This window comes from Elgaria multicarinata, chromosome 7 (genome assembly GCF_023053635.1).
Source record: "Elgaria multicarinata webbii isolate HBS135686 ecotype San Diego chromosome 7, rElgMul1.1.pri, whole genome shotgun sequence".
NCBI lineage: Eukaryota > Metazoa > Chordata > Lepidosauria > Squamata > Anguidae > Elgaria > Elgaria multicarinata.
Window position 1 is genome coordinate 73,087,427 of NC_086177.1, and position 13,717 is coordinate 73,101,143.

A 13,717-nucleotide genomic window follows, 5' to 3' on the forward strand; every position below is an offset into this window, starting at 1 on the left:
TTGCATCAGCAGAGAGGGCTCCTCTGAGTGTGCACAGAGCGCTTGCCTTCTGCCACGGAGTACGTACAAGCAGTTCACACATATCCAGGGTTAAAAGGATTCAAAGGAGGCTCAAGACCCCAGCACCCCATCCCCAGCAACACAGGCAAGCCCTATAATCATCCCACCCACCCCGCCTTATAAATTAGGATGGGCGCCTGGTGCTGAGCAGCAGAGGGAGCTGTTTATGCACAACTTCGCCTGCTGTTGACTCCTCCCAGAGGAGGCGGAGGGCTGTGAGCGACTTCGGTTGAACGGTTGGGAGAGTCGGCGGGAGCTGCCGCGCTTGACAGTCCCCCCGGAGGCTGGGCCTCTGCAGCGAGCGGCGGGAGAGGTGGGTTCCCTTTGGCGGCAGGAGCCGCTGCGAAGACCGGGGTGTGGGTTGCGTTCCGCTGCTGAGGGGACCGGGCGTGGGGGGGGGGAGAGAGAGAGCGCGCGTCGTCCCTCCCCGCCCGCAAGTCGGGTCTCTTTTTGAAGAGAGGGCTGGGAAGTTCGCGTATGTGTGTTATGCGCGGCCGTTGAGGGGGAGCATATTCCTCCTCCCTTGGGGGGTTAACCAGTGTCTCTAGTAGTGGCAGGATGGTGGTCGCTGCCTCTTCGCTTTAGTGGAGGGCTGAAGGAACTCCCCTCACACACCTTTCAAGAGTTTGGTGAAAGGCGAGCAGGCAGGCACTGCTCGGCAGGCTTTTCTGGCTAGCTGGGAGTGTGTGTCGTTATCATTTGGGAGAAAGGATGGCGCATCCTCTGCTTTCTACAGGGGAGCACATACTGCGAGGTCTGTTTCCGCAAGGACTGTTCAGAGGCCCCAGTTCTTGTTGTATTCCCGTTGCCTAACAACGCCGAATAGCTTCTTAAAGAAACCGACGCGTGGAAACGGCTGTTGCTCTTCTCTTTCAAATCTCTCTGCCTTTCTCACAACAAAACCTCCCTTGCTACTCGCTCTGTGTTACCTATCTTGTAATTCCGTGTCTGGATATAGAGAAGGTTTCTGTTCTCAGATAGCTGTACCGTCTTTAAAAATAAAATAACCCCCCCAGATATATGTGAAGAAATGTTTTGAAGAACACAGTTTGTGAAGTTCCAAAGGAACAGCATATGTTCAGGATCAAGATTGGTGAAATGCTTAATGTGACTCCTAGATAGCAGTTCTGTCATTAAAATCATTGCATATGATTTGAATATCTCACCAAATGCATTCAACATAAGCCTAAGCATGCCCCCCCCCAAGAAGTTCATGTCACTGAGTGCTATGGGACTTAATTAATTAAATGTGCATGTGATTAAAACCTAAGGATGCAATCCTATCAGTTACACACCCTCGATGATCAGAAGCCCAACAAACTCGGAGGCTTATGATCATCCAATGCAGGGTGGGAGTAGTGGTGGAGATTATCTCCCTGTCCTCCCAGCCTGCATATTTTGCCCTCAGCTGGGGAGAGCAGGAAGCTGAAAAAGGCGCAGGATAACTTGTATTCTGGCCTCTCCCCTGCCCACCAGAATGCCCCCCAAGGTTGCTTTTCCAACCTTGGAGGACAGCTTGTATGGTTCTTGTGGAGGAATCCCCTGCATTCTATGTCTAGGGACCATAGGATTGTGTCCTTAGAACTGAATATATTAAAAGGGGGGGGGGGAGCTGTAGTTAAAGTGGAGTTCCTTTAAAAAAAGTTCCACCATTATAGACCTCAACATTCTACTACTTATAAAAATGATGCCTGTAGAGCTAATAACCTGAAACTTGGCATCCATAATCTACCTGATGTGCTCAAAATTCATGCAGAATTTCAAACCTATGCAATACAAATTGCCACAGATACAGCACCGTAAAACTTGCTGAGAACTGATTTGTAGTTTTTACTCAGGCTGTGTCTTGGCATATCATATATTTCTTTCAAATTCTGATGTACTTTATTCAGTCTTGTCACGCCTTCCATCGGTTTGATGAAATTCTAAACAGCAGTTTATCAAGGTTTTTCTGCCCCGTGAAAACCTATGGCAGCAACTGCTTGTAAAGTTTTTTCAGGCATGTTCAGTTTCACTCTGAAGCTAGAATGGTGCCAATGCTCAAACGTTTTGAGTTCCACTGTTCCTGTCAGCATTCTGACTTTGGGGGAGGGATAGCAGGAAACTCTCAAATAAGATAAGAGTGAGGTAATTTTGAAAGTTGAGGGGCTCACTCTCACTGATTGACAGATCACTGAGGAAGAGGAAAGAAAAGGAAAAAGCTATGCTGGAGTCCTGTGCAGCCTTATTCAAAAGCAAGCTATTCTGAACATACAGGGACATATCTATTCATTTGTATGTGTTTACTCAATTTAATGACTTGTTTATGTTCTGTTTTTTAGTTCTCCCCCAGAACACTGTAATAATTTTCTTTCATAAAAACCAGGTGAATTCAATGATCAATAAACCTGCTGGTTTAAGATCAGAGTTAAGGCTATCTCATGTTATCCATAGCACAATATCATTAATGATCACAGGGCACATACTGGGCCTGTTCAGAAGACACCTTAAACCCTGCTGGTTAAGCAGCAGGTTGTCATGACTAGGCCTGTTCCCTTTAGGCTTGGGGAAGGAGTTGCAGGTGATCAATCGGAATCAGATTCTGAAGCAGAACAGACAGCACCAGAAATGTGCCAGCCTACACAGGTAGTGGGGGAGGTGACTCTCAGGGCTCTTCACCAGCTGTGAATGAACCTTCACCAGACCTTATCTCTGAAAATGTTAACAACACACAGTTTGTTGGGTATCAGTTTTCTTCAGAGTAGGAGGGCACTTCAGGGCTAGCTGATCCTAGAGTATGCCGCAGACTCAAAGGTGCGGAGCTAAAAGAAGGCAACAGAAGGTCAGCCTGGCTAGCTTCTCACCAAAGGCTTCTTCTGAACCAATCTCATTGAAGTTAAAGCTTTCTGGGAAAAGGCTTTCCGTTTTTCTTGAAAGGACAAACTATGCTCAGTTTGCATAGTTTTGCCCAGAGGAAAGTTCGTAGGAGTTAGATTCTTTTCAGGTGGGAAGAGATGTTTATTGCCTGAATAAAGCTTTATGGATTATGTGGCAGACTTCTTTATTGTCTCCCAATAAGGTGAGAGGTTTTGAGAAACATGACAGTGGTATCTTATGCGATGCGGTTTGCTAAACCCTGCTCACTCACTAACCAACGACAGATCGTCATTGGGCCTGTTCAGACGACACTTCAGGGACTGTGGTTAGTGAAACTGGTTCTCTGGGGTTAGCACTAACCACAAGCCGTGCTGTCACACACAACACTTTAAGCAATGGTTAGAGTTGCTAACCCTGCTGCAGACGGTTCGACTGGGGTTAGAAAGTGATTAGGGTTTAGCAAAGCTTATTGCACACAACACTTTAAACCCTGCTGCTTAAACAAAAGCGTTAACCAGCAGGTTTTAAGGTGTCTTCTGAACAGGTCCAAAAAGATATCAGTGTAAGTTTCCAATTTCCTGGCGTTGTGGAGCTTGAGCCATCATGAGATGGAGTTAACTGTGGTCTTAAACCAGCAGTTTTTTTTGATAATTGAATATTGTTATAGGTCTGGTATTAGTCTGAATGGCCTTTTAGAGATCCTTCACAGCCAAGTGCCTATGATTGTGAAAAGATTCAGGATTCCTTTCAGTTATGTAATCCTTGACTCTTAGGATTTATGTAAATAGAGTTGTCATTGTGGGTGCCTTGAGGCAATATCTCTTAAGACGAGAAAAGAAGATAGCTAGTAACATTCTGGTGATGTGTTGCAATCGTGTTAAGATGGTCAAAGGCATTGAGTGATAGGTGAGTTGATTCATCTTCGCCCCCCCCCACTAGACGAGGGGAGGGGATTACAGTGTGTAGCAGAAAGTTGGTCTGCACTGGAACTGGGTTGGAAAAGGAGATATTTAGCTGAGTTGTTGGTAGGCTGTTAGCAATTCCATCCAAGATTTACTCACTGGCCTCAACCCAAAGATGGGTCACATATAGCAGTAGAATATATGCACCTGATTTGTGACTATATTTCCTTGCCAACAGATGGTGTGATTTATCAGCTTTAATAGTACTGTTCACTTATTGGGTGTGTGTGTCATCAGGGATGAATAGAATTGTTTTTCCGGCACAAAAACCATTGGTAATTTGTAATCGCTTTTGCTATTGGGCAATGTTGAAACGCAATAAATAAATTAAATACATTTCAGCTCTGACCATTTTCCCCTGGTCTAGCAAGGGTGCTATGTATGCAGCAGCAGACACTTGAGTGTGGAATTTATTCCCCATAGAGAGTAACCCACACATAGGCACCTGTTACCTGCTGCGGATTACCTTTGATTAGTCAGATAGTGGGTGTGCAAGGACCCTCTTGGGTGAAGGCAGCCAGTTATAACTTGCCTCCTGGGTATAATTTGTTTTATTCATTTTCCCAACATACTTCATTCTTTTATGTGTGCATCTATGTGGGTTGCATTGTGATGGGATCTTGCCCCTAGTTGTGGCTACTTAACATTTTCTAGGAAGAGCAGTCTCTCAATTTGCTTTGTAATAAACCTGTTTTTGTGTGGGCAGTTGTGAGAGCACAGTAAATTGCAGATTTGTTATTTTGAGATCTTGCGAAAATGTAGATTTTAAAAAATCAGAGGCTGCATTTCCCCCCTGTGTAATCTGTACATTTATTATTAACATTGAATGACTCATAGCTCTGAATAAAGTAGCTGTTAGATTATTATTGTTTTGGGTTATTTATCAGTTAAGTGCTACCTTCAATAATCCAGTATCATTTCCAGAATCCCAAAAATGATGGCTGAGAACCTAGACCAGTTCCTTGAAGATCAAAAAGCCAAATTGGCACAAGACAAGGCAAAACTTGAAAATGATCCTCCTTACATGGAAATGCAGGTAAGATTTTAAAACTGAGATGAAGAGCACTGATGTAATTCAGGCTGACGTCTCATAAATACATTACTCTCAAGATTTTATTCTAAGTGCCTCTCCTTATTAACTGCATAAATACAGTTGATTTAAAATGTGTTTTTATGTGGTATTATAAAGAAAACAGAGCCAAATGCCCACGACAAATATTTCCATGGCCTTTGCTGACATGATGTAGTCAGCCAAATATTTTCAGTAATCACAGTGTTGACAATATGATGTATGATTCTACTGTAGCCCAAATAGTCTTAAATAGTAACATTATCCAAAGTTGGCCCTTTGGGGGCTTTGAGAATTTTAAAAGTTAATCATACCTACAATAAATACATAAATCTGAGCTACTTATTGTATGTAACTTGTTCTCTAGTGCCAGTTGTGATAGCTTTGCGGTAGAGCATGTGCTTTGCATTCTGAATTCAGTCCCTCCCATCTCCAGTTAAAAGGATCAGGTTACATGTGATATGAAAGACATCTGTTTGAGACTTTTGAGAACTATTTCCAGTTTTAATAGATAATGCTGGGTTAGATGGATAAATATTCTGACCTGGTATAATTTCTGTGTTTCTGTTTGGAAGTCATTAAATGCTTTTAAAATCCAATGTTGTTTATTATTTATTCAAAGTATTTCTATCCCGTTTTAAAGACTCCCAGAACAACTTATAAGAATCCACAATCAGACAGTTCTTGCCCTCAGCTTCACAATGTGAAAAGTCATGAGGCACAATGAAAGGGATTGGGAGGGCGGGGTTGAAGCATGATGGTAATTCTTGATTCAGTTGCTCAGATGGATGGGAATAAATCAGTTGAACTTAGGTTTGTATTGTATCTATTGCCCTTCTGGATTGGACTTTTTTTTTTTTTTGCTGGCCTGTTTCAGCAATCTTGTCCAGCAAGGGCAATTAGTCTGCAGAAGCAGTCTTCTCCATATAAATTGTCTTGCTGGCTACAATCTCTGCATGCAAAAGGATGCTAATCAGTGTAAAAAAACTGAAAAAAAAACTGCATGCATCACTCAGAACTATTTCATGACCAGGTTTAAGAGCCAGGTAGGGACAAAATGGGGAGTCTGAATTAAGTCTTTCCCTTATCTTTGGTGCTGTCAAATTGACAGCACTGACTATCTATTCTTATTGTACCAATTTATTTTTGTGAAAGCTTTCCATTATTTTATGTAAGCTTCTAATTGTGCAGAATATTCTGGGCAAAATAGAAGAGGACAACTACCTATACAGAAAAGGTGCATATGTAGATGAGAATCAGATACCTTTTCCCACTTTCTCCTCAGGTTTGTAGCTCTAGATGTAGTGGCACAATTCAGACTTCATGCTAAATCATGGTTTGCACTCACCATACTTCGGAATCTGAACTGTGGTGTGAACTTCCAAATTTACAGTAATCTATAGATTAGAACTGCTTTTTTGTTCTAATTTTCTGGGATTATGAAAAAAGATTGAGAAGAGCTCCAAATAAAAAGAGTTTGCAAAGAGCTCCAAAAGGATCTCTACAAACTGGGAGAATGGGCATCAAAATCGCACATGTGGTTCAATGTATAAAAGTGTAAAGTTTTGGCTCAGGTCCAGGTTATTTGAAAGACTGTATTCTCTCTTATGAGCCTGCCCGTGCTTTAAGATCTTCCGAAGAAGCCCTTCTTTCAGTCCCACCATCTTCACAGGCGTGCTTGGTGGGAACATGGGAGAGGGCCTTCTCGGTGGTTGCTCCAGTGCTTTGGAACTCTCTTCCCAGGGAAGCTAGACTGGCTCCCTCCTTGATGGGCTTTCAAAAGCAGGCTAAAACTTGTTTGTTCCAGCAGGCCTTTGGAGAGTAATTTGGTCCTCCATCTATGTTAATGACTTATAATTTTGTTGTGTATTTTAAACTTTTTTTTTACATTTCTTTTCTTTTCCTATGTTTTAAAATGTATGTTTTAAACTTTGTAAGACCGCCTTGAGGCCCAGTATTGGGCAAAAGGCGGGATACAAATAAATATAATAATAATAATAATAATAATAAAAGTTGGGGCAAAACCCTCCAACTTCAAGTATAAGCTGATGGGATCTGAGCTAGCAGTGACTGACCAAGGAAGTGATCTTGTGGTTGCCGTGGACAGTTTGATGAAAATGTCAAGTCAAGCCAGCGTGTGGCTGCTGTGAAAAGGGCAAATTCCATGTTAGGCATAATTAGGAAAGAAATTGAGAATAAAACTGTCAATATCATACAAATCTATGTCTGGTCACCGCACTTTAAAAAGATATTGCATTGCTAGAAAAAGTGCAAAAAGGGCAACTAAAATGATCAAGGGGATTGAGCAGCTTCCCTATAAGCGAAGGTTACATAGGGTGACCATATGAGAAGGAGGACAGGGTTCCTGTATCTTTAAAAGTTGTATTGAAAAGGAAATTTCAGCAGGTGTCATTTGTATATATGGGGAACCTGGTGAAATTTCCTCTTCATCACAACGGTTAAAGCTGCAGGTGCCCTGCCCTCTTTTAAATCTGGTCACTCTAGTATAGCTCCTGCACCTTTAACTGTTGTGATGAAGAGGGAATTTCACCAGGTTCCCCATATATACCATGACACCTGCTGAAATTCCCTTTTCTATGCAACTGAGGAGCCCTGTCCTCCTTTTCATATGGTCACCCTAAGATTACCTCAGCTGGGATTGTTTAGCTTGGAGAAAAGGAGGGTTAGGGGAGACATGACGGAGGTGTACAAAATTATGCATGATGTGCAGAAAGTGCATAGGGAGACATTTTCCCCTCTGTCATAATACTAGAATCATCCCATAAAGCTGATTGGTGAAAGATTCTGGACAGATAAGAGGAAGTACTTCTTCACACAGTGCATAGTTAAACTTAAGAATTTGCTATCATAAGGCATATTGAAAGCAATCAATTTGGGTGGCTTCAAAAGAGAGTTAGATAAATTCATGGAAGATATGGCTATCAATGGCTGCTAGTCCTGAGGGTATATGCTACCTCCAGTATCAGACACAGTATACCTGTATACTCCAGTTCCTGGGGAACCTGGGTGGAAGGGTGGTGAATTCATGTCCCACTTGTAGGTTTGCCACTGTGTAAAAAGAATGCAGGACTAGATAGACCCTTAGACTGATCCATTATGGCTGTTAAGTTCTGTCTGCTCTGCATTTCTATTTCTAGGTTCAGTGGCCTCTGGAGACAGAGCAATGGTTACTGCAGTTTGTTAATTTGGACATAATGTGAAACCATCAGTGCAAATCACGGTTTACAGACTAATCCATGGTTTCTGATTCTGTTTTGCTAGCTGATCATGAAAATGGCTTGTCAATTCAAGTATTGCATGACACTACAGTTAGTGTTCTTAACTATGGCTTAGCATGATATCTGAATTGAGCCAGTATATGATGTCAGAAAGACATCAAGTATGGAATTTATTTAAATGTGACCTTTTATGATACTTAAAATATTTTTTTAAGCTCAAACATTTAAAATAACATGAGAGCAAAGCACAGGGAAATCTGTTACAATTACCCTTCTCACATTTGCTACTTCCTTTGTTCTCCTCAAAGGTACATTTAATGTGAACTGGACCAGAGGCATCTTTTTTCTTTTCTTTTTGAAGGAAGAGTAATATTCTTAACTTTATTTCCTTTCATGCTGTCCTAAATTGTGACAGAATTAGCCCACATTGTACCTACATCTTTTCTATGCTAGGAAGAGGAGTGTTTTGACACTTTACTGCCTTTCTGTGTATTAACAGATGTTGAGCCATACTGTTGCAAATTAGATACACGTTTCTCCCTGCTGATGAATTTATGGAATTGAAGATCATAGTATAAAAGGACTCCTTGTGGCTTGAGCTACAAGATCTAGGACTTTAAGGATTGTTTTGCATATTTATATTTTTATGTGTAAATAGCAGACTGAGAGCTTCTTTCCTTCTGGACATGCAAGTCGTGTCATGAAGGTGAAAGGAATGTGTCACTTAGAGTAGACATAGTGAAGTGTGAGGCCAAACTAGACAAGACATACATGTTTTCAGCGTGTGTGTGTTGTTGTTGTTGTTTTAAAAAAACTAGCAAGTGTAGGGGCTGAGCTGATTTGGGACTGGCAGAGTGGGGGTTTAATCTTTTGCTCCTGCTATGGTCCATATTGGAAACAGGGCACCCTGCGCTTGTATTTGCCATAGGATATGACAAATGGGAGGAGGAGGCAGCAAATGGTGCCATTGGGACCTTTCCTTCCATTGGAAATGACAGGCAGAGGGCCCCCTGATTCCAATCACAGTGGAGCAAAACCTCCCCTCACCTGCCATGCCTCAGTCCTGATTTGGTTCAGCCTTCCTTTTATATGTGTGAAAAAAAAGTACAAGGGCTACTGACTTGAATAGCATGTCTAGTTTGGCCTTCAGGGCAGGCTACTAAATGAAGATTTCCATGCTGTGTGTGCGCTGTGTTATACAGTCATGAAATTCTCATGAACATGTGACCAGTTTGATTTGTTTCTGGTATATTCGTAAATGGAAAGGGAAGAAAATACATATAAGTGGTAATGCAAATGAGTGAGGGTGTGTACATGTGAACTAACACTCATCCAAATATTTCAAAGTTCTTGGGTAAGGTGCACCTATTGGGCTCTGCTACTGCATGTGAACAAGAACTAAGCAGGGAAGAATATTTTTTCCTTTAATAGCAAACCTTTTTTTGAAACCTGTGCAAAATTCTGTCTCCGCACCTGCTTTTTTATGAATGGTATATCTGACCCCCCCCCAAAATGATGACATTCCTATGTATGTAATGTTTGTTTTTCCTTTTTCATTATTTATTTTCTGTTCTGTTTTGTTGAATTCACTATAAAAGGATTAATAATAATAATAATGGCAATCATTAGGGAAATTCTACAGTTTCTCTGTTGCATTCAAAGAAACTTGCAGTAACTAAAGAATGTTGTGCTAGTGATGTTTGTTAATCTGCCATACATATTTCTTCCCTTTTCAGAACAAAAGTGCAGAGAAGCTTTCAGAGACCAGCAAAATATTAATATCCATGGCTAAAGAAAACATCCCACCAAATAGTCAACAGACTGGTATACATGGTACTTGTGTGTTGTTATTTTTTTGGATGGTTATTGTCTTATATTAAGGGAAAACATTATTATATTGGTCATTTTATTGTATCCTCCATCTGTGCTCATACCTAACTATGCACAATCAAATTTGCAAAGTGTCTTGAACATAGTCCTTCCCACAAATGAGGGGAGAAAATAAAAAAAAGTCTACTCTCATAATAGTAAACTGTCACTGACATAACAGCATCGTTTTTGTGACACAGAGGGCAGTATCCCATGCTGCATGTGCCCCAGTAGAACCCATTAGCTCAGACTTCCTAAAGCAACTGGAAATGAACTTCGCTGATCTGTCCCATTCGGCTCATTTCTGGGGTATTTGTCATGGCCTTTGGCTAGTACAATAAACTTTGAACTACTTCATTTCTGGGGTTCTCTAGGAAGTGCTAGTTTCCTCTTGTGCAGACAGTAGGTCCTGCTGGCAAAACAAAAATCAGCAGAGGCACAGGGACAACATTGGATACTGCCCAGAGAGATTCCTGCATGGCTGGATTCTTAATTTGAAGGGATGTAATGCATGAGGGTTTTCCTGTTTGTCTTTCCAAAGTTATAATATGGCTTCACTGATGTCCTGAGATAAGACACAGGCAGTTACCTGTACCTTTGTCCCCTGTTCAGTAACAAGCTTCTTTTCTTTTTGTTATCTGCAATAGTTAAAATTCTGTATGCTGTGTGGAAAATGCAGTCTGAATTCACACTTGGCTTTCAGTAAAGGCTTTCGTGGCACATACTAGGTAGCATGCATACAGCTTTTCATACCTGTGAAATTATATACGGTATATTAAAAAACACCCCTCAGTGTCCTTTCACAGATTTCAATTCTTTAAAGTAGAAGGATGACACTTTTATTGGCATTGCCTCTTTTGTGTGTTTCTTTAAAAATCATATGGCTTATTGGCATTGCCTCTTTTGTGTGTTTCTTTAAAAATCATATGGCTATCTACATTATCTTTCTCAAACTTTGTATTTCAGTTGCCTTTCACTTCCCTTTTCTAGTAGGTTACTGTCTACTTTTTTGGTGTGTGTGTGTGTGTGTGTGTGTGAAATTTCCATCCACAGATGGCCCAAATTCTTTTTTTTTCCATTTTGGGCTTAGTGAGAGATACCACCCACAGAGGGTTATTGCATCAAGTTGGTTGTTACCTAGCAACATCTCTAGTTGCCCTGAGAATGTAGTTGCGCCTCTATTGCTTAAATTTAATTTATTCTTGTATATGCTGTCATGCTGCTATTTTTTGTGGCTTCCATCTGTGATCAAGGTTCTTTTCATCCTGAAGATGACACTTGAGCTTGTTGGAGAAATGATCATAGAAATTTGTACTGAACTAATTACAAACTAAAATTGCAGAATATATGCTTGGTGAGGAAATAATGTTAAACTACTCCAAGTCTTTAATTTCTGGGTTTGTTCTTTCTTTCAGAAAGAAAAGTAAGAACCATGTAGCTTTATACTGAAGCAATGTGGTTTCAAATTGGAATAAATAGACCTGCTAATCTACTAGCTGAGTTAAAAATGTCCTGGCCTACAAATCATAAAAGAAGTACTGCTTAAGACAGATGTTAAACTTGGAACTGTGAATGCTCCTTACCTTGGCAAGCCCTGCTCCCCAAAAAGCAAACTGAAGCTCTTTAACTATGAGATACTTAATAATGAACTTTGCATTGTTAAATTCCCTGAGTCAGGCATATTTTTTTTAAGATTTGTGGAAAAAGCCATAGAACTGATGTAAGAATATCCTTCTAGCTCTTTAGGCCTTGAAGCTGTAACCACTGTTTATCCAATACAAAGTTAGGAGATGGTCCTATTAATGGTCCAGTTCAATTCAGTGTAGTGTATTGAGCAAGAATGAATACCAGATCCCTTGTTCATGACAACTCAGAGGTTTTTTTTTAAAAAAAACATGGATTTTGTGATGTGTGAATTGGGCCAATGATTTTTAGTACCAAGATTTGTAACCTGTATTTGTGTTTCATGTAACAAATGGAGGAAACATGCTAAGCCACTCTGCAAATAAGCCACCATGGTTTAGTTATTTGCTTGCGAACCCGACAGATGATTGGGCTTGTTGTGGTTTGTTTTCCCTCTCAGTCTTCCTGCTGGTTCCATCACAAATACCAGGTGCCTTTGAGGTAGAACCCCTTGTTTCCCCTGTCCCTACATCAGAACCCTTTCTGCAGTTGGTCCCTTGCGGTTGCTGGCTACCGAGAGAAACTCCCCATCCCGCATCAGATTGCCAAATGGAATTACTTTCCTTATGAATGTGGTAACATGTTTTCAAATTCCTTTTTAATTTATTTTTTCAGGGAATTGTGTTCTTTTGCGAGATTGCTTTGCCAATATTTAGCCCAGCATACTGATATCCCTCCCTTGTCAATTTCATCATTCTTTCCTCCTTTCCCTTGCTAACAAATAAATCGTATTTAACGGCTACATCACATTATACTGAAGTAAAAAGACCCACCCGCAATTCTCTCCAGCTGCCAGACACTTTCAGCAACCCACCCCCACCCCGTTGCATCAGATTACGAAAAGAAAATACTTTTCTGGGTTCTTATGAACATGGAACATGTTCACCAACTTTTTGTATTATTGTTAAATTATTTTCAGGGACTTGTGCTTTTGCGCAAGAGCACAAGACAACCTCTCCAATATTTAGCAAAGCTTTTACCCTCTTGTCAATTTAGCACTTCCCTTTGCTAACGCCTCTTTTTTAAAAAAGGCTGCTTCATGTTACAATGAAGGAAGAACACCCACTGGCAAAGTGCCTTCTCTCCAGCCACTTTCGGCTCCCCACCCCACGCCCCACCCTCCTACCTGTCACTTCTCTCCATTGCTAGCTGTTACAAATACATATGGGTTACAGAGCAGTGAGTGGGATCACTAAATATATACAAATCTCATGGAAGAGCTGAAGTAAAATGGAGTCCAAGATTGTGCAAATTTCAGAGCAGCAGTCAAACGGAGACCAAAATTGTGAAAATTTATTAATAACTGTCACTTGTTCCAGCGCACTTGTGCAGGATTAAAAATAAATTTTAAAAGGTTGCAAACTTGTTTGGGATACTCTCCACTGTCGTTTCTTCGCTATTTTTAGGAGCACGGGGCAGAGGGCACTGAGAAGGGATAAAATAAAATACTGACCTATTTCTCAGGATTGTTAGGGCAAAACACAGTCAAGAGTATAAAAGTATTTTGAAAATTAAAAGGCCTAGATAAATGATAGTTCTAATAGTATGACATTCAATTGCCTAAATTGAAACAAAGGTATGTCCACACATAAGTGGTTATAGAAATGTATAGAATTAGCTCTCAGGCTAGCTGAGAGCTAGCAAATAATAAATAGCAAGTAATGTCTTACAGATGGGGAAATTAAGGTATGGAACCAATAAAAGTATGGAATCCAAGGGCCGTTACTAAGACTATAATTATGATATCTATCCTGCCTTTCCCCACTTTAAGTGAGATCCCTTGATATTGATCAAATAATGGTGAGAGAGGTATATAATCCACCTTTGCTGAATAAGTTTAATGTAGTGTAGTCAGCTTGACAGTAGGTAAACATGACATCACTAGAAATGACCTAAATTAACAATTAAGTGCTACTTACCCTCAGAGACCTTTGGGGAAACATCATGACAGGACCAAAAAATGTATGTCTTCCATATTT

At 40.7% G+C, this 13,717-nt stretch overlaps 1 protein-coding gene across 5 annotated transcripts in view; it reads left to right on the plus strand.

The window, feature by feature from the left end:
• The first annotated feature begins 292 nt into the window (after nt 1–292).
• Nucleotides 293–13,717, plus strand: part of CSPP1 (centrosome and spindle pole associated protein 1) — a 66,409-nt gene continuing 52,984 nt past the window's right edge. For all 5 annotated transcript variants that reach the window (XR_010025671.1, XM_063130808.1, XM_063130809.1 and 2 more), the window contains exons 1-3: nt 293–373; nt 4,803–4,914; nt 9,923–10,019. Coding sequence is in view for 4 of the 5 variants with exons in the window: in XM_063130808.1 (XP_062986878.1) it covers nt 4,813–4,914; nt 9,923–10,019 (199 nt within the window). In the remaining variant the exon portion in view is untranslated. The remainder of the gene's footprint in view (nt 374–4,802; nt 4,915–9,922; nt 10,020–13,717) is intronic.